Raw genomic sequence first — 21,708 nt, 5'->3', positions numbered from 1 at the left:
TCACCAACTGAGACATGTGCTCACCTGAACAATTCATAATGATAAAAGGGAAGGTCTGTTTAACTCTTTATGGGTTTCTAACAATGCAATGTATAGAGTTAGTCAGAAAACCATGATATATAGAGTAACAGGAATATTACTACAGCAGACCTTGGGACTTTGTTAGACCCCTGGTCGCCGCTGTAACCCATAAACATTCCTCACGGTCAAGTGCCTTAGATGTTGCAGTAGTTATTGACTATAGCATCTATGTGGTTACATGACCTACATCAGAGGTCTCCCATCGCTGTGCCCCTATAAACTTCCTGATGTAACTGTACGACATGGAACATCTAGGCCAGGCTACCTATTGCATACATGACCTAATCCACACACATGAAGGCATCATGTACTTTAAATGGGTATTTGAATGCTAAAAAATGTACACCATAAATGATATGCCATAAAAGTCTGATAGATATGGGCCCCACACCTAACATCCCCTAACAAGCTTTTTCCTAGACTACCACCTCTGCATTCATTCTCCCTAAGGATGCAACTGCCACATCACCTAAGGATAGGGATCTCTGAAGACAGGTTCAGGTTCCTAGGTGGGGCCCACATCTATCAGACATTTAAGGCATATCTTATGGATAAGCAATACTTGTCTGAGGTAGGAATATTCAGTTAAGTGAAGCATAAGTTAAGTATAATCACTATAAAAAGGTTGTATGCCACAGATACAATGGTTCTCTTTGGTGCCACTGCCAGTACAAGCACCTCCTCATATCTGAAATCACTAGAATTTCAGATGTTGATGATTTCAAATGTTCCTTGGCATGGAAAGTGGATGTTAGGTTGGTGGTGGAAAGAAACCCATGCAAGCACACTCACCTTGGTCGTCCTTTGCTCCACTGTAGGTAAGAGTAATAGTGCCTTCTGAAGCCAGATCAAGCGACTTTCTTAGTGTCACTGGTCTAGATACGGAATGGTTTTCAATTTCACAACCAGCTGCTGGACTGTTACCAATCTTGCCACAGTCACTGAGAGGCCCACAGATATTCAGCTATAGAAACCGGACGAAAATGAAAATCACATACCAAATAATTACAGTACTCATAGACAACATCAAAATAATAACCATTATAGACGTGGAGTCTGCTAAAATACAGAAAGTAGTAGCAATGGAACAGAAAAATCCCTATGCATCTTCAGTAATCACATGCAGAAACCTGGAGAGTCTTCACCTCAATTGACAAAATAGTGGTCGTCACATATGCTTGTGAAAGCTGTTCCTACTGGCTCCCCGTTTGCAGCATCGATGCACCATCATGCAGCAATCTTTGGGTCTTTAAACAATATGGTCCAAAATTATTCTCCACAGACCATGTTTGATTTTTTATATTTTTTTATCTTCCCCAGATATTTTACAATGTGGTTGTTATTACAAGTGTAAGCAATAGCGTTATTTCTGTTTTGAAAAGAACACAAAGTATAGATGAGCAGGCACTCTATTTATGGGCTCATGGAAGGCAATTTTATTAAATATTAAAATGGAGTTAAAATAGGCATACAACCCACAAAATAACGACAATTGGATACAAATAATTCATATAAATATTCTAGCAGCAGTATCAGTATTCTAGCAGCAGTATCTATATATAAAACAAATGCATAAATCACAGCAGGTCAATTGATAAATAACGATTAGAGGATAATAGCAAATATAAGCAGCATTAGTAATAAATAAATATATATAAAAAGCAGGATTATCTTGCTTTTATATATATTTATTTATTACTAATGCTGCTTATATTTGCTATTATCCTCTAATCGTTATTTATCAATTGACCTGCTGTGATTTATGCATTGTTTTATATATTGATACTGCTGCTAGAATACTGATACTGCTGCTAGAATATTTATATGAATTATTTGTATCCAATTGTCGTTATTTTGTGGGTTGTATGCCTATTTAAACTCCATTTTAATATTTAATAAAATTGCCTTCCATGAGCCCATAAATAGAGTGCCTGCTCATCTATACTTTATTTTAAACCTACTTTTAAATTGACATGGGTGAGTCAAATTGAGCAAGAGCACCTTCTCCAGAAACCCAGTGGAGAGCCGCCTCTTTCTTCTATACATTTTTTTGAAAAGAACACAAACTATGTTGTTCCACATTATTCTGCAGAATTCAGTTTAATGTGTGATCTCTTTTCCAACAGAAATCTGGGATGCACAGAATTTAACAAAAAATAAACACAACTTAAAGAGGACCTTTCATGGGTCCCGACATTATAAAATAAATAGCACGTTATGTAAGGCATAAAGCAGGGATCTAATGGTGCTTACTATTTTTCCTGGGCGCACGTTGTGCCCCTGTTAAATTCTCCCGCCTGGTATGCTAATTAATAGCATCGGAACAGGGAGGAGAAGACGCCAGGGTTTCTCAATGGGCGTCTCCTTCTCCCTGGCTGTAGCACGGTTCAATCACAAAGGAGAGCGTCACGGCCAGGGAGAAGGTGATTTTAATTTTAATTCCCTTCCTGGCTGTGACGCTCTCCTTTGTAATTTGACCGTGCTACAGCCAGGTAGAAGGAGACGCCCATTGAGAAGCCCTGGCGTCTTCTCCTCCCTGTTCCGATGCTATTAATTAGCATACCAGACGGGAGAATGTAACATGGGCACAGCGGGCGAACGGAGCGGCACCCAGGAAAAATAGTAAGCGCTATTCGATCCCTGCTTTATGCCTTACATAATGAGCTACTTATTTTATAATGCCTGGACCCATGAAAGGTCCTCTTTAAATCAGAAAAACTGATATTTCCAAATCAGGTTACATATTGATAGATGAGCTCTTCTTTGAGATGACTTGAACAACTCGTATCCATTGAACTTGTAAGTCCATGTACAGTCTCGGCTTGTATTTCATTAGAAGATGCCAGTATTGCCTCCCAGAGCTGCTGTTTTGAGGTATAATGACAGCCACTCTCATAGGTCTTCCTTGTAAGGATGCTTCATGGGTTTTCAATAGGATTGAGGTCAGGAGATGATGGTGGCCAAACCATTATTTTATCTCTTTTTATGCCCATAGCAACCAATGATTTAATTGTGTTTTTGCAGCATGGGATGGTGAATTGTCTTACAAGAAAATGATTTTTGTTTCGGAAGGCTGGATTCTTCTTTTTATAACATGGCAGAAAATGCTCAGGTAGGATCTCCACATATTGCTCAGAATTTATATTGACACCCTCAGGGAGCTACCGTCTCACGTTCCTATATTCTGGACCAAATGATCACTCCGCCACCTCCTTGCTGATGTCACAGTCTTTTAGGAACAGGGTGACCACTCACCAGCCATCTAGAACATCATCCATCAGGACCATCCAGTGCAGCACTGCATTCACTGGTGATTAGTCTTAATGTATTTCTGAGCCCACTGCAAAAGCTCCTATGTGTGAGCTTTGATTAGGAGTGGATGAACTACAGGTTTATGCACAACTGCCGGGCCTTTGAAGGATCCTGTATTGAGAGATTCGTGACAGTCCGGAGACACCAGTAGTTTTAAATAGCACAAATAAGGCCACGGTGCCCACAGAGTCGGTAAGGCCTTCTCAAACAGCTCATCGGTGGGGTTCCCTGGACCCCTACTGATCAGATGCTGATGACCTATTCGAAAGGATAACCCCTTTAATAAGCTTTTATCAGATCATACTCGTCTGTGCTGTGAATCACTCAAATCTATTTTTACAGTTCAACAAGCCCACTTAAGTTTTCATAAAATAATTGTTTTCATGCCTTTTGCAAGACATTGAACTATTTCACGCTTTTTATCTTCAGAAAGGTATTTCTTCCTCCCCATATTGCATAAGAACTGTGACATGCTTAATAATGTGGAACAATCTCTTAAAAAAACTTTCCCTTTAATATCACCTGTAAATCTAATTAAAAACCTGTCTTGAGACTGACACCAGACATGTAAAGATACGAGGCATTTATCAACTGAACGTTTTTTTTCTGTCACTTTTGGTTTCTTGTGCGGTGCCAAATTTCTGAGATTACGCACGAGTTTTATAATTTTGGCACGCGTGTAATATGGTTTCGCCTTTTTAAGCGTTTGACGTACTTTGCAACTGGTTGCGACACTGATGTCGCACATCATAAATGCACATTAAAAATGATCTATTCGGGGCGTGGCCTGACCGAGCTAGATGGCGGCTGCTTGTTAGCAGAGCTCTCGCCACCAGCACCCATCTAAGCCTCATTCTTAGCGCTATCCTGACCTCGGTATGAAGATCCAGTCGAAGGATTGCATGCAGACTGCACCAGGACGCAGAGAGGACCCGAACTCCAGCCTAGAGATGGATAGATTCCCGAGTAAATCGGCAGCACAGCCGCCGGCGCGGCCTTCCAAGATGGCGCTGAAACCTCCCGGCTCGGCTACAGGAGACCATGCTTTCACCCAGATTCCAGGAGATGACGGGACATCGCACAGTGACGAAAGGTCAGGTCTCACCAGGGAAATTCTTGAGGAGGCTTTACAGCGAGCCCTGGCCCCTTTAGCCGCGGATCTAGTGGCGATCAAAGCGGACGTGCACCACATAGGTGACCGCGTTGAGGCGCTTGAGCAGTCGGCAGGACGCCATACTCACCTTTAATGCGTCTGTAAAGGCTTCCTTGCTCTCGCATGCCAGGGCGATGAACACGCTCCTGCTTTAAATGGAAGACCAGGAGAACAGGAATAGAAGAAGGAACATCAGGCTCAGGGGGCTTCCAGAGGCGGAGGATAAGGAAGACCTTTTTCAGGTCATGGACTCCCTCTTTAGTATGCTACTAGGCCCAGAGCAAGCGTCACATATTACTGTGGAGAGAGTGCATAGAGCATTGAAACCGAAGCCAGCGTCACGAGATAACCCAAGAGATATAATCTGCGGTATTTTAAGCTTCAGAGACACCGAATTAATACTCCAAGCGGCTAGGAAACAAGGAGAAGTGAAGCTTCAAGGAGCCCAAGTTCAAGTCTACCAAGACCTAGCTGCATCCACGTTGCAAAAACGGCGCTTACTGAAGCCTCTCACTGATCTCCTGCGGTCGTCCAAATTCCCATACAGATGGCTCTTCCCATTTGGGATTTCAATCACGGTAGAGAACCGCCGTTACACCGTTCGATCGCCTGAGGACTTACCACCTGTTTGGGAAGCACTCCAACAGCCTCCGGTCGAGATTCCCTCCTGGTTACCCGTCCTGCCCGCGGAGGATCTACCACCGCTCCCCCAGGCGTCTAGATGGATGAAGCCAAAACCCCAGAGAACTGGGAAGAGTAAAAGAGCATGGCCGCAAGGAGTCCCGGACTAAGGGTTCACTGTTAATGCATCTTTCTTTTTCTCCCATAGCAGTGTAGCATTGTTGGCACAGTGGCACTGCGTCCCTGTTAGCTGTTAACTACCCTACCTGGGTTTACCTTGCCTTTTAAAATGTCCATGATAGTCAGTATCACTGACATTCTTTAGTTTACTAGCATCTTGTCTGGATGGGGGCGCATGCCCAGCTGGATGGCTAGGGGGCCTATTGCTATGCTCTGCCAAGCTGCTGTGTATTATGTCTTCCTTCCTCAACAAAATGTTGGTCAGGATAGCTTTATTATAGCTTTATTATAGCTGTATTAAATATACTAATGTGCACGAGGTTTAGAAGTGGGGTTCTGGGCTGGTTGGGATACACATTGTTTTCACATGTGCGATTTTTTAGCCCCCCCCCCCCCCCCCCCGGTCCAAAAGGCCGTACTTCTTTGCCATTACCTTTAAGTTATAGTTATTGTTTGAATTGGTTCTTTAACCTGTTTGGTACATCCAAGTGGTCTAGTGAGACAAACGACCTAAATATGCAAAATGTCACTTCTATGAGATGGCTCCATTAACTTTATGTTTTTCCACCTTCAACGTACATGGTTGTAATAGCCCTAAAAAACGTAGTAGAGTGTTTCAGGTTCTCAGGAGAATTGGTGCGGATATAATACTCCTCCAAGAGACCCATTTCTCTCATTCGCATGTTCCTAACTTAGAACATAGCCCTTTTAATGTGTGGTACCACGCTACCTCCAGTAGTTCTGCGGCCAGAGGAGTCAGTATAGGCTTTAGGCGGGGCACCCCTTTTGCTTTCCAATCCGCAGTGAAGGATCCGGAGGGGAGATATCTATTATTGAAGGGAGAGATAGGACACATAACTGTCACAATATGTAATCTCTATGCACCAAACGTGAAGACGGTTGGTTGGATGACAGAAGTGCTGGACAAAATTGGTCCATTTGCTGCGGGTCTATTGTTAATCGGTGGTGATCTTAATCTAACCCTGAACCCTTTACTTGACTCCTCTGCCCAGAAATCTGCCGTTTCATTCCGAGCTCTCAAAACAGTTCAGACACGTCTTAGATCTTTGCACCTTAGTGATGTCTGGAGGTCGGCGCATGGTGACAGGCGTGATTACACATTCTATTCTAACCCTCACAAATCATACCAGAGGTTGGACTACCTATTTGTGCAGGATAAATACCTGCCAGCTATTAAGTCCTCCACTCTCCACAACATCACGGTCTCTGACCATGCGCCGGTCTCCCTTGTCATCAGTTTTCCAGAATTGTGTAGTAGGGAGTGGACATGGAGGCTAAATCACACCCTTTTGGATTCGCAGTCTAGGGTTGACTCCATATCACAGAAGTTACGGTCAGACTTGTCTACCAACACAATGCCCGATATATCCCAGGCAATAATATGGGAGGCACATAAGGCGGTGATTAGGGGGGAATTTATTGCATTAGGGTCCCACATTAGCAAACTAAGAACGCGTAAAATGTCAGACCTCTTATCTGACATTGCTAGCCTAGAATCATCCCACAAACGTTCTGGTGCACTTAGAGATCTGGAGGAGTTGAGGATAGTGAGACGAGAACTGCAGGAGCTGTTAAACATTAAGGCGTCTAAAGCCTATCTAAAAGTGAAACACAAACATTACGTCCACGGAAATAGGGGCGGAAAAATAATGACTGCACTTATTAAAAAACGAGAGGACCAGGTTTTCATTAAGCGCATGAAATCGCAAGCAGGATCGGTTAAGACTGACTCAAGGGATATATCAAAGATCTTTAGAGATTACTACCATAATCTATACAACCTTAGAGGGGAGGAACAGGAGGAGGTACGGATAGACCGCAAAAGGGAGATTGAGCAATTCCTGGGGACATTAAACCTCCCCACCCTGGATGACGCCTCCAAATCATCACTGTTGGCTCCCATTTCATTAGCCGAAGTAAAAAAAGTCCTGAACTCAACTCCATCAGGTAAGAGCCCAGGCCCTGATGGGTTCACAGTGGCCTATTATAAAAAGTTTTTCCCGGAATTAGGCCCACAACTAGTAAGCTTTTTCAACGCCCTTTTAAGCGGTTCCCATATAGCCAATCAGGCTCTAGAAGCACATAGAATTGTGTTGCCTAAGCCAGGTAAAGATGTCGAGGTCCCCTCTAGCTATAGGCCAATCTCTCTGCTAAATGCAGATGTCAAGCTATGGGCCAAAGTCTTGGCCAATAGGCTATCTCCCCTACTCCCAGGGATCGTATCCCCCGAACAATCAGGCTTTGTGGGGGGCAGGGAATGCAGAGACAGCACCTTCAGAGTTCTTCAAGCTCAACAATTTGCTTTAAAACAGGGGAAGAAGCTTGTGTTCCTCAGCACCGATGCCGAAAAGGCGTTTGATAGAGTGGCCTGGGATTATATGGAAGCCACACTGCATAAGTTTGGCCTCCCCCCCCCAATTTGTGGGGGCGGTGCTGTCTCTGTATTCTAACCCCTCCGCAAAAGTACAGGTGAATGGTATCTTGTCACCCCCATTTAAAATCTTAAACGGGACACGCCAGGGATGCCCGCTTTCGCCCACTTTATTCATCCTGTGCTTAGAGACTTTTATACAATCTCTGAGGCAAGATCCTGAGATTCAGGGGCTCGCAATAGGCAAGGACCTACATACTATCGCCGCGTTCGCAGACGATATGCTTATATTTCTGACCAACCCTGAAAAGGCATTCCCATCCCTCTTACGACAGTTAGAAGTATATGGAGCCCTTTCCAATTTCAAGATTAACCTTTCTAAGTGTACGGCAATGGGTATTAACATTTCTCACTCATCTATCACGAAATTGGAGAGGGATTTCCCGTTTGAGTGGAATAACTCCCATATAAAGTACCTAGGTATTAACATAACTAAAGACCCTAACTTATTATTCCACCAAAACTACACGTCATTATTCGACAGTATGAAACAACAACTAGTTGATATAAAGATTCCTTTCTTATCCTGGTTGGGGAGGAAAAATTTACTGAAGACCTATGTACTTCCTAGAATATTATACACTCTCCAGACCTTGCCCATACCCCTTCCTCAATCTTTCCTAGCAAGAATCCGGAGTCTTTTCTCCTCTTTTGTGTGGGGAGGTTGTAGGCCCAGGTTAGCATATAAGATCCTCACCAAACCCATAGTTAAAGGAGGATTCGGTCTTCCTGATGTTGCAGCATATTATAGAGCTGTCCAACTTAGGCTGCATTCCGAAATTTGCAATCCTATGAATACAAAACTCGGATGTAGGATAGCTAGGAATATACTAGGCCCTAGAGGAATGGCAGCATTATGGGACCCAAAACTAGTGACGAACCGTACCATAAGTAAAGGGGGACTAAATCCTCTACAAGGGGCTCCTGCGTAGCTCCCCATGTATGTCTCCGTACACTCCCATTTGCTACGTCCCGTTTTTGGTTACTCAGGGATTTCAGGATGATTTAGGTTTATGGAAGGCAATGGGTAGTGTAGCAATTGGGGATATCTTGAAAAAAAGGGCAATCCCCTCTGCTCAAAGTTTGTCAAGGAGCTTTCCTCATATCCCTTGGTCGCCCACTCAATATTCACAGTTCCAAAAGGTATGCACTCTATATCTGGCATGTACCCCTAGTAAACTAGACCCTACTTGGTATGACACTTGTCTGCTTAGCCAGGGGAACAAGAAAGGAGCTATATCTAAGGTATACAATAAGTTATTGGAGGAAGAGGGCCACGATAAACCTTGGTTTATTTCCCAATGGGAAAAAGACCTTAATACTACATTCGATGAGGGAATAGTAGATAGGATTCTGTGTCATTCACATGGATATTCTCGGTGCATTAGGATCCAAGAAAATGCATTTAAATTGGTAATTAGGTGGTACAATACGCCAGCAAAATTGCATGCCATGGACCCCTCGCATACGGAACAATGCTGGAGATGTAAAGGTTCCAGTGGCACTTTACTGCACATCTGGTGGACCTGCCCCTCGATAAAACCATATTGGGAGATGATTTCTGGGAACATATTGGAAATCATCCCTTCCTCACTGACCCCTTTAGTGGTCCTGTTAAATCTCCCTAATGAAAAATTTATTCTTACCAAACATTCTCTATTATCATCCCTTGTAGCTGCAGCAAAACTTCTGGTTCCAGTCCATTGGCTTACCAATAAAATTCCAACAATTATGGACTGGGTAAACAAAGTTCAGGAGATCCGCTTACTAGAGGAGTTGTCCAGCTGGGAATCTCTATCACACGAAAAACACCTGAAAATATGGGCTCCATGGCTGCAATGGCAGGCTAAAAATCAAAATGCTTTGGCACTGGGAGTGGCATCTGGTCCTACTAACAGTGATTAGTGTTTATTGTATTTTTCGTGCATTATGCTTCCCGCCATCAGAATGATTATGATCTGGCTTTAGTGTTATGAGATAGAAGTGGAATTTGCCCCTGACCTCCATTCCTATATACAACATGTGATTTTTGTTCAAAAAGAGGCTTTAATATTAAAAATAATACCTTTTTTACACCATAACCATACGCTCATCAGTATTACTTCCTATGTATTGTTCTGCTAAAATGACAGTATGCATGTTATAACTTGTATGCCATCTTGTGCTTACCCCACGAGTCGTATTGTCTTATACCTCTAAATATCTATTATGATATATACTGGACCAAGGATGTAATGTTCATGTTTGTTAATGTTTCTCAAATATGTCATGCACCTTATCTTTGCTTTGTAAATTGAAGATAATCTTAAATAAAGATTTGTTAAAAAAAAAAAAAGATCTATTCTATGAAATAGAACAACTCACTCCACTTCGACAATGCCATGGGAAGGCAAGCTACAAAATGATGTGCAAATTGTTGCATGCCTCAAAGCAAGCAACAATTTAGTGACAGAAAACTGGTGTAACAACCTTAATAAATGTCCCACTGTATTAAAAAAAAATACAAATCTAAATACTCATTTTACTGATATCCTATTAGGTCCCTTTCACACGGGCGAGATTTCCGCGCGGGTGCACGCATTGCACCCGCACTGAATCCGGACCCATTCATTTCAATGGGTCTGTGCACATGAGCGGTGATTTTCAAGCATTACTTGTGCGTTGCGTGAAAATCGCAGCATGCTCTATATTGTGCGTTTATCACGCAACGCAGGCCCCATAGAAGTGAATGGGGCTGAGTGAAAATCGCAAGCAAGTGCGGATGCAGTGCGATTTTCACACATGGTTGCTAAGATGACAGTCTATTCACTGTATTATTTTCCCTTATAACATGGTTATAAGGGAAAATAATAGCATTCTTTAATACAGAATGCTTAGTAGAAGGTCAATTGAGGGTTAAAAAAATGTAAAAAAAATTAACTCCCCTCCGCCACTTGATTGCGTAGTTGCCAATCTCTTCTTACTTCTTTAATCATGCGCTGGCGGCTAAAGGACCTGTGGTGACGTCACATCACATGGTCCAATCACATGGTCCATCACCGTGGTGATAGACCATGTGGTGAGCTCAGTGACGTCACCACAGGTCCTTTGACAGGTCCTGAAGAAAGAACAAGAGAACGGCAGCTATGCGGTCAATTGGAGGAGGTGAGTTAATTTTTATTTATTTTTTTAACCCTCAATTGACCTTGTACTAAGCATTCTGTATTAAAAAATGCTATTATTTTCCCTTGTAATCATGTTATAAAGGGAAAATAATTACATCTACACAACCTTGAATCCAAACCTGAACTTCAGTGAAGAAGTTGGGGTCTGGGTACCACATTCAGTTTTTTATCACACGCGTGCAAAACGCATTGCACCCGCACGATAAAAACTGAACGGAACGCAATCGCAGTCAAAACTGACTGCAATTGCATACCTACTCGCGCGAGTTTGCTACAATGCATCCGGACACGCTCGTCTGCAAGGGGCCTTAATATTTCACTTGCAGAATAACTTAGAACACAGTGGACATACAGTCAGGTCCATAAATATTGGGACATCGACACAATTCTAACATTTTTGGCTCTATACACCACCACAATTGATTTGAAATGAAACGAACAAGATGTGCAGACTGTCAGCTTTAATTTGAGAGTCATGGTTTGTAGAGTGAAACTAAATCGCACCTCCTCATTCCTATACTATTGACTACTGTATGTAATAAGCAGCATTTCTTATGATAAAACATGGCTATACAGCGGTTATATCAATCATTTGCTGTGCACTATTAGGAGGCAATTAGTATACAGTTTGACCAAAGAGCATAGGCCCACTTACCGCGACAAGGTTTCCTCCTGTTAAGTGGGAACCTACTCTAACCGTAGCGCAGTGCCGTGTGGCGATCACCGTGTCTCCACACTGCTCCAGCAGGCAATGGGATCCAGCAGCCAACCAGCCGCCCCGCTGTACAGCGGAGCCACCTAGGCCTCGGATCCCACAGCTCCACCAGCACAGCACAGAAACAACGACGGCCGCTATCCAGCGCCGCATGTGAACTGGTGCTAAAGGATCACCTGTTCACAGCTTCTCAGGAACTCCAACTGAGATGTGGTAGGAATTAAAACCCTGTGCAGACTACTGCTAATTTAAGTACAGAGCACCTGTGTCACATGGGGAGGAGTGCTGACTTAGTATGGGGGGAGAAAGACTATAGAACGAATAAATCATGGTTTGTAGAGTGAAACTAAATCGCACCTCCTCATTCCTATACTATTGACTACTGTATGTAATAAGCAGCATTTCTTATGATAAAACATGGCTATACAGCGGTTATATCAATCATTTGCTGTGCACTATTAGGAGGCAATTAGTATACAGTTTGATCAAAGAGCATAGGCCCACTTAGCGCGACAAGGTTTCCTCCTGTTAAGTGGGAACCTACTCTAACTGTAGCGCAGTGCCGTGTGGCGATCACCGTGTCTCCACACTGCTCCAGCAGGCAATGGGATCCAGCAGCCAACCAGCCGCCCCGCTGTACAGCGGAGCCACCTAGGCCTCGGATCCCACAGCTCCACCAGCACAGCACAGAAACAACGACGGCCGCCATCCAGCGCCGCATGTGAACTGGTGCTAAAGGATAGTGGGGCTGCTGTGCGGCTGCTGGATCCCATTGCCTGCTGGAGCGGTGTGGAGGCGTGGTGGTCGCCGCACGGCTCTGCGCCATGGTTAGAATAGGTTCCCACTTAAACAAGAGGCAACCTTGTCGCGGTAAGTGGGCCTATGCGCTTTGATCAAACTGTATACTAATTGTCTCTTTATAGTGCACAGCAAATGATTGATAGCATCGCTGTATAGCCATGTTTTATCATAAGAAATGCTGATAATTGAAAACAGTTGTATATCAGAAGCATAGGTATGAGGATGTGCGATTTAGAGATTCTCTCTACATATCCATTTAATTTGAGAGTATTTACATCCAAATCAGGTGAACGGTGTAGGAATTACAACAGTATACATATATGCCTCCCACTTGTTAAGGGACCAAAAGTAAATGGGACAATTGGCTTCTCAGCTGTTCCATGGCCAGGTGTGTGTTATTCCCTCATTATCCCAATTACAATGAGCAGATAAAAGGTCCAGAGTTCATTTCAAGTGTGCTATTTGCATTTGGAATCTTTTGCTGTCAACTCTCAAGATGAGATCCAAAGATCTGTCACTATCAGTGAAGCAAGCCATCATTAGGCTGAAAAAACAAAAAACAAACCCATCAGAGAGATAGCAAAAACATTAGGCGTGGCCAAAACAACTGTTTGGAACATTCTTAAAAAGAAGGAACGCACCGGTGAGCTCAGCAACACCAAAAGACCTGGAAAACCACGGAAAACAACTGTGGTGGATGACTGAAGAATTCTTTCCCTGGTGAAGAAAACACCCTTCACAACAGTTGGCCAGATCAAGAACACTCTCCAGGGGGTAGGTGTATGTGTGTCAAAGTGAACAATCAAGAGAAGACTTCACCAGAGTGAATACAGAGGGTTCACCACAAGATGTAAACCATTGGTGAGCCTCAAAAACAGGAAGGCCAGATTAGAGTTTGCCAAACGACATCTAAAAAAGCCTTCACAGTTCTGAAACAACATCCTATGGACAGATGAGACCAAGATCAACTTGTACCAGAGTGATGGGAAGAGAAGAGTATGGAGAAGGAAAGGAACTTCTCATGAGCTCCATACCACCTCATCAGTGAAGCATGGTGGTGGTAGTGTCATGGCGTGGGCATGTATGGCTGCCAATGGAACTGGTTCTCTTGTATCTATTGATGATGTGACTGCTGACAAAAGCAGTAGGATGGATTCTGAAGTGTTTCGGGCAATATTATCTGCTCATATTCAGCCAAAAGCTTCAGAACTCATTGGACAGTGCTTCACAGTGCAGATGGATAATGACCCAAAGCATACTGCAAAAGCAACCAAAGAGTTTTTAAGGGAAAGAAGTGGAATGTTATACAATGGCCAAGTCAATCACCTGACCTTAATCCGATTGAGCATGCATTTGACTTGCTGAAGACAAAACTGAAGGGAAAATGCCCCAAGAACAAGCAGGAACTGAAGACAGTTGCAGAGGCCTGGCATAGCATCACCAGGGATGAAACCCAGCGTCTGGTGATGTCTATGTGTTCCAGACTTCAAGCTGTAATTGACTGCAAAGGATTTTCAACCAAGTATTAAAAAGTGAAAGTTTGATTTAGGATTATTATTGTGTCCCATTACTTTTGGTCCCTTAACAAGTGGGAGGCACATATGCAAACTGTTGTAATTCCTACACCGTTCACCTGATTTGGATGTAAAATACCCTCAATTAAAGCTGACAGTCTGCAGTTAAAGCACATCTTGTTCGTTTCTTTTCCATTGTGGTGGTGTATAGAGCCAAAAATGTTAGAATTGTGTCCATGTCCCAATATTTATGGACCTGACTATTTTCTGCTGTGGCTGTAGCTGGGAAAGAAACATATACAGTGGCTATAATAAACTCATAAAATATGAGTTGCTTTGTGTATTGGTTCTATCAACACTAGGGTTGCACCAGGTATTGAAGTCTTGATACTTTTTTAATACGATACCAGATTTTTTCAATACTAAGCTGCACATTTTTTGAGGAATGGATGCGGACAGCACACCGTATGTTTTGCTCAACACTAATTTGCGGACCACAAAACACTTATGGTCATCTGAATGTAGCCTAAGGGTGCATTCACACGACTGAATATATTTTGTGGTCTGCAAAGCGTGGATCCGCAAAAAAATTTAGATGACTTCCATGTGACGTCTGAGATGCATCCGTTTTTTTTTGTGGACCCATTGTAACAATGCCGGCGCCCATATATTGCAGACCTGGTTGTATGCACGCCGAAATACGGGCCCGGCCGGCACACAATTAATAACGCCATGTGCCTCACATTAATAGTAACCCCGTCACTACCTCCTCACATAATGGGCAACATGGGGTTAATGTGAGGTACATAATGGGTTTACTTATTAATGTGAGGCACATAGAGGTCCAAATTGATAAAACCATGTGCCTCACATAAACAGTAAGTAACCCCAACATGTACTTCACATTAACCCCATATTGTCCATTAAGTGAAAAACACACATTAACCTCATGTTCTGAAACAAGAGGCTAAGGTGTAGGTATTTTGTGTGTTGTTGTTTTTTTGCATAGTATGGAATGGTATTAAGTATCGCAATACTTTTTCTTGGTATCGAAATTGAATCAAAATTTTAGTATCGTGACAACTGTAGGAACTGTAGTTAAGCTGTAGTCAGAGCTTATAACCCTGCCCTACAGGAACTCATCTTAAAAGCAGTTACGCTGCAAGATCTTTAGGAGCTTATTTTTCATGAATAGACAGTGGTTTGTAACCCAGTGTAAGAGAAATTCTAGTGCTGAGATCACAGGAAACAAGAGATATAAGCAAACTCATTGATGCTTAAAGACTACAAAACTTTCATCTTGATTGCTTCTCAGGAAAGCCCCCGTCAAGGACAGGTCACCAATATAAACCCCTTGCACAACCCCTTTCATTTTTATCTACAGCCAGGAAATGGACGTCAGAAGAACTAAACTAAAGCTCATGTGGATAGGGCTGCAGTAAACGATTATTTAGGTAATCAAGTATTCTATCGATTATTTTTTACGATTAAAGGAAACCTGTCGCCAGGATTTTGTGCATAGAGCTGGGGACATGGGCTGCTAGATGGCCGCTAGCGCATCTGCAATACCCAGTCCCCATAGCTCTCTGCGCTTTTATTGTGTTAAAAAACAGTTTTGATCCATATGCAAATGACCTGATATGAGTCCTGTATCCGGAGATGAGTCCAGCGGAAAGGAGCCCAGCATCGCCCCGCGTCCTCCGAATCTCCTCCTTGCTGGCTGACGTCACAGAGCTGGAGCGCCGAAATCTCGCGATGCGCGAGCTAGCGCATGCGCAGTGTCGGCATCATGTTCATTGCCTGTACTGGCATCAGCACAGGGAACGAACTACGCATGCGCTAGCTCGCGCATTGCGAGATTTCGGCGCTCCAGCTCTGTGACGTCAGCCAGCAAGGAGGAGATTCGGAGGACGCGGGGCGGTGCTGGGCTCCTTGACGCTTGACTCATCTCCGGATACAGGACTCATATCAGGTCATTTGCATATGGATCAAAACTGTTTTTTAACACAATAAAAGCGCAGAGAGCAATGGGGACTGGGTATTGCAGATGTGGTAGTGGCCATCTAGCAGCCCATGTCCCCAGCTCTATGCACAAAATCCCGGTGACAGGTTTCCTTTAATCGAGTAATCTAATAAGAAAAACCTTCTTAAAATAATGTATTGCTTTATAAAAATGTCCCCCTTTCCCAGTGCCATCAGTTCAGCAGCCCCTCCATGCCATGTTCCCCAGTGCCCCCATGATGGTACTGCCATCAGCCCCTCCATCCAGATTGCCATGATGTCCCCCTTCCCCAGTGCCTCCATGCCATCCACCATGTCCCCTACTCCCCCAGTGTCATCAGATCAGCAGCCCCTCCATGCCATGTCCCCCAGTGCCCCCATGATGGCACTGTCATCAGCCCCTCCATGCCATCCAGATTGCCATGATGTCCCCCTTCCCTAGTGCCTCCTATGCCATCCACCATGTCCCCCAGTGCCATCAGATCAGCAGCCCCTCCATGCCATGTCCCCTAGTGCCCCCATGATGGCACTGCCATCAGCCCCTCCATCCAGATTGCCATGATGTCCCCCTTTCCCAGTGCCTCCATGCCATCCACCAAGTCCCCCACTCCCCCAGATCAACCTTCCGAGTGCCTAATCACAGGTGCCCCCATTAACCCCTTCCCCCCCCAATACTTTTATACATGGCAAATCATAGGTGCTCCCATTAACCCCTCTAACGCCAATAACGTTATACATGCCAAATCACAGGTGCCCCCCCGCCAATAACTTTATACATGCCAAACCACAGCTGCCCACATTTTCCCATGCCAAATCACAGGTGCCACCAATTTACTGCCCCCACCCCCCCAACCCCGCCGCCTCTGCTAACTTTATACTTACCTTTCAGTGCAGAGTGCGTCGACACACGGAGTCCGCAGGAGACGCGTCTTCATCCCAGCATGCACTGGGGACCTAACGTCACACACAGCGTCAGCCAGCGCGCTGACGATGTGTGAACGCAAGGTCCTGCAGCGCAGTGCCGACGGGAGGCCATAGAGCAGTGAGTGAGAAGCTTAATTTCACTCACGCTCCGTGGTCATGTGATTTAAACGAATCCTCGATGCAGAAAAACTGCATGGAGGATTTTTTTGCCTCGATTACATTGATTAAATCGATGAATCGTTTCAGCCCTACATGTGGAGTCTACATGCAAATCCTGTAACAGAATCTAACATCATATTAAGCATTTGTGAAGTCTACATTAACCATTTCCAGAACAGGCCATTTGCTCCCTTCCTGACCAGGCCTAATTTAGCAAATCTGACATATGTCACTTTATGTGGTAATAACTTTGGAATGCTTTTACTTATCGAAGCCATTCAGAGATTGTTTTCTAGTGACACATTGTACATCACGTCAATGGTAAATTTGAGTCAATATATTTCACATTTACAACAACAAAAAAAAAAATCACTGTTTTCTAAATTTGAAGCTCTGCTTTTAAGAGGGATAGCAATACCTCATAAAATACTCATTAATTAACATTTACCATATGTCTACTTTATGTTTGCATCATTTTGGTAATATAATTTTATTTTTTTAGGACATCAGAAGGTTTAGAATTTTAGAAGCAATATTTGAAATTAAGAAAATATCCAAAAACAATTTTTTTTAGGGACCAGTTCAGTTCTGAAGTAATTTTGAGAAGCTCACATAATAGAAACCACCCATAAATACTGGTTTTAGAAATGTTGTTAACCCTTTAAGTATTCCACTGGAATTAGAGCAAAATAGAGGTGAAATTTCAAATTTTCACTTTTTATTGCAGATTTCCCATTTTAATTTTTTTTTTCCTGTAACACATCAAGGGTTAACAACAAAACAAACCTCAATATTTATAACCCCGATTCTGCAGTTTACAGAAACACCCCATATGTGGTCGTATACCGCTATATGGGCACACGGCAGGGCTCAGAAGGCAAGGAGCGCCATATGGTTTTTGGTGAGTAGATTTTGCTGGAATGGTCTCTGTATCCCAACAGTGAAAACCCCCTAAAACCCAAGGAATTTTTAAGGGGCGCAGTTTACTTTGACCCAACAGGCGTTTCATAGAATTTATAACCCTTGGCTGTGAAAATGAAAAATCTTTATTTTTAATTTTTATGAAAATGGTGCTTTAGGCCCAAACTTTTTCACAAAATATAACAGGAGAATATCCCCCCACAATTTGCTACCCATTTTCTCCTGAATACAGTAACACCCCAATTGTGGTTGTAAACTGTTATTTGGGGACACGATAGGGCTCAGAAGGGAAGGAGCGGCATCTGGATTTTCTACCATGGAATTTTCTGTCATGGTTTTTAAGAACTATAATTTTAATTTTTCTGTTGACTGAGCTGAGTGAGGGCTTTTTTTTTTGCGGGATGAGCTGTAGTTTTTGTTTGTTTGTTTGAAATCTCTTTTTATCAGACAAGCAAAGAAAGATCATCATATCGCATGTAGCGCAGTACAGCGTATGTCACAACACAATCAAGTCTAGCCATAGATCATCAAAGGCAATGCCTAACAATACAGGTTAGTATGTGACAACCACTTATCTAGGGCTGAGAGGCCCTTGAAATGATTGATCTTACAATGTATCTGTAGATAACGTTAATTACATATCAAACATATCAATAAAGGGAAGGGGAGAGGGGTAGTAACAGACCCAACAGTGTGTAGACCCAAAATGGAATTTACATCCTGCTCAGGAATATCTATGAAGATCATACTGCTTATATTATCAAAGGCATGGTACAACAGATTTTTACTAAATCACTAGAAATGACCACATTGGAGAGAGAAGAAGTGGAGGGGTAATTGCCTAGATATTAAAGGAGGTAACAATCTATCTACATTCCTAATCAGATTCCCACAGTTGAGAGTTGAGAAGGTTTGCGCTATAATCTAACCATGGTTGCCAGATCGGCAAAAATCTATTTCTGCTATGGTAAGTGCAGCCTATCAGCTCCTCCATCTGGCATATCTGATGGACCCTATTACGCCACATCTTCAGCGTTGGTGGATCAACTGATCTCCACTTAACTGGGATTAATAACTTTGCGGCCATAAGTAGATGAGTGGCCAAATTATTTTTTCCGGGGCGGAAATTTGAGGTGGGCATCCAGAGTAGCACTAGCTGAACTGAAAGCTTCAGGGTCATTGTACAGATCATGTTAATGGCAGATTCTACATCTGCCCAGAAGGATTTGATGGCAGGACAAAACCACCAGATGTGAGACATGGATCCGGTGGCAGCAGTACACCTCCAGCAAAGATCCGTGGGTAGCAGATGGATTTTAAAGAGATACTCAGGGGGTTCTATACCAGCGCAACGCTGTCTTAACAGAATTTTCTTGAATTTTTATGCACTTGGAAAAGCCGTGCGAGGATTTTTGAATCCAATTACTGTCAGTGTTGTTAAATTCAAGATGAAGTTCTCTTCCCCACTCAGTAACCCAAGGCGGTACATTAGAGTCTCTCGCTTTTAGAATCTGTCTATAAATGAGGGTAGTGCATTTATGAGGCAGGTTTGGGAGTAAAACATAATTCTCTAACCATGACGGATCAGGTAGTGGGATGAACTTGGATGCCATAAATTGCCTACAGGCATTATCAAAGTCATTAATTTGAATAAAGTCTTTACCAAGGGCAGGTACACCCGAGAGGGCAGTATAGAAGTTGGATGTGGGCTGCAACCCTTTCATATCTCCTAATCTGTGATGTGACATTGATAACCAAATGTCCGATGGAGATTTAATTCGTGGAAATATTAGTGTGGGAATAACTGAGATAGGGGCTAGGGGAGAAATCTTGTCCTGAGTAGATGTTAACACCAAAGACTTATGGCAAATATGAAGCATTCCTTTGGTAAGTTCACTTACTACTTTGGTTTCTTCTCCTGCCTCTCGGGTGTCCATAGCCTATGAAATAGCTCCCTACCCAACAAGGCCAACTCCAGGTCAACATGCATACAGTGTGTCTCTTGTCTGGCGAGTTTAAGCCACCTCTCCAGACTAATAGCTTGTATGTAGGTCGATAGGTCAGGAAGGGAGATACCCCCATATTTCTTTCTTTGGGAAAGGAGGCGAAAGGACATTCTGGGGCGCTTCTTATCCCATAAGTAACTGCTCATGATAGATTGTAGTTTATTGATGAAACTAATAGGTATCAAGATGGGTAAGGCTCTCAAGGTGTAGATTATCAATGGCAGGATGTAGGTGGTAAGGACATTTTTCCTGCCTAGCCAGGTCAGGAAAGGAGAACTGCTCCTATAGAGAATTGAGGTGACCTTGGAGAGTAACGGAGGGAAATTAAGACTAAACAGCAACTTGGGGTTCATCGGGATCATCACTTTTAAGTATTTTATAGCTTGCGCAGGCCACTTGAATGGTGTAAGGGCTTTAACTTTAGTACGTAGGACAGCAGGAAGGGAAACGCCAAGGGCCTCCGACTTATCAAAGTTTATCTTAAAATTAGAGATGCCCCCAAAAGATTCAAAAACCTGCATAACCTCCGGCAGAGCCTCTTCAGGATTAGACAGTAGGAGCAGCAAATCGTCCGCAAAAGCAGCCATCTTGTGGACGAATTTACCTAGTTTCACCCCTTTGATCGTGGAAGATTGGCGGAACTTAAGAAGAAGTGTCTCTAGGGTGAGGACGAATAAGGTGGGAGATAATGGACATCCCTGACGGGTACCATTTCTAATTTGGAAGGCGTTCGATAGGGTGCCGTTAACTAGTATTCTCGCAGATGGTGCAGAGTATAGTGTATAGATAACTCTGATAAAGTCTTCAGGGAAACCCAAAGCTTGTAGTACTTTACCCATATAGGCCCAGCTAACCCTATCGAACACCTTTTCCGCATCAGTACCCAAAAGCACAAGAGGGGAGTTGGATTTGATGGAGTGGGTAATCGCATGTATCACTCTACTGATGTTATGCTTGCCCTCCCTTCCTGCAACGAATCCTACCTGTTCTTCACCCACAAGCCCAGGAAGCAACCTTGACATCCTGCTGTTAAGCAATTTAGCCCACCACTTCAGGTCAGTGTTCAGCAGTGAAATTGGCCTGTAACTTCCACAAGCCTCCTTATCTTTCCCTTCTTTATGGATAATCGTTATGTGTGCTTCCTGGGCCTGTGGGGTCAGAGAGCCACCTGTGAGGAGGAGATTACATGCTGTAACAAAGTGTGGAATTAATATATCTTTATATTTTTTATAATAAGAGATTGGAAAGCAGTCAGGCCCGGGGCTCCTGCCGGAAGGGATGGACATTAGAACCTTTTCTACCTCTTCTAATGTGAACGGCTGAAGTAGCTGATGTATATCAACCGCAGATAATCTTGGGATGTTGATGGAGCTAAGGAACTCGGATGAGCGTGCCTCAATTTGCTGGCTAGTGAGGGGTACCGGGAGGTTATACAAGTTCGAGTAAAAGGAGCAGAACTCCTGAGCTATCGCCGGGGTATTGATAAGTCGGGGGCCCGAGGCGGATTTGATGGCTTGAATAAAGGATTTATTTCTTTGGTTCTTAATAAGGTTGGAGACTAACTTAGATCCTCTATTCCCATGAAGATATTGTTTGAAGCGCAATGTCTTCAAGGCCCCAGCCGCTCTAATGTTCAAAAGGTCAATGACCTTATGCCTCAAACACTTAAGTGACACCAGGACCTCTTCTGTTTTTGTTTTCTTG

General features: G+C 43.4%; 1 protein-coding gene across 2 annotated transcripts in view; it reads right to left on the bottom strand.

Annotated features, from left to right (window-relative positions):
• IGF2R (insulin like growth factor 2 receptor) overlaps positions 1-21,708 on the bottom strand; it is a 231,858-nt gene that overhangs the window by 90,086 nt on the left and 120,064 nt on the right. For both annotated transcript variants that reach the window (XM_040429474.1, XM_040429475.1), the window contains exon 22: positions 874-1,045. In XM_040429474.1, coding sequence (XP_040285408.1) covers positions 874-1,045 — 172 coding nt within the window. The remainder of the gene's footprint in view (positions 1-873; positions 1,046-21,708) is intronic.

The sequence above is a fragment of the Bufo bufo genome, chromosome 4, assembly GCF_905171765.1.
Source record: "Bufo bufo chromosome 4, aBufBuf1.1, whole genome shotgun sequence".
In the NCBI taxonomy this organism is placed as follows: Eukaryota; Metazoa; Chordata; class Amphibia; order Anura; family Bufonidae; genus Bufo; species Bufo bufo.
Note: the sequence above shows the minus strand (reverse complement) of the source record. Positions and strands in the feature narration are given on the sequence as shown.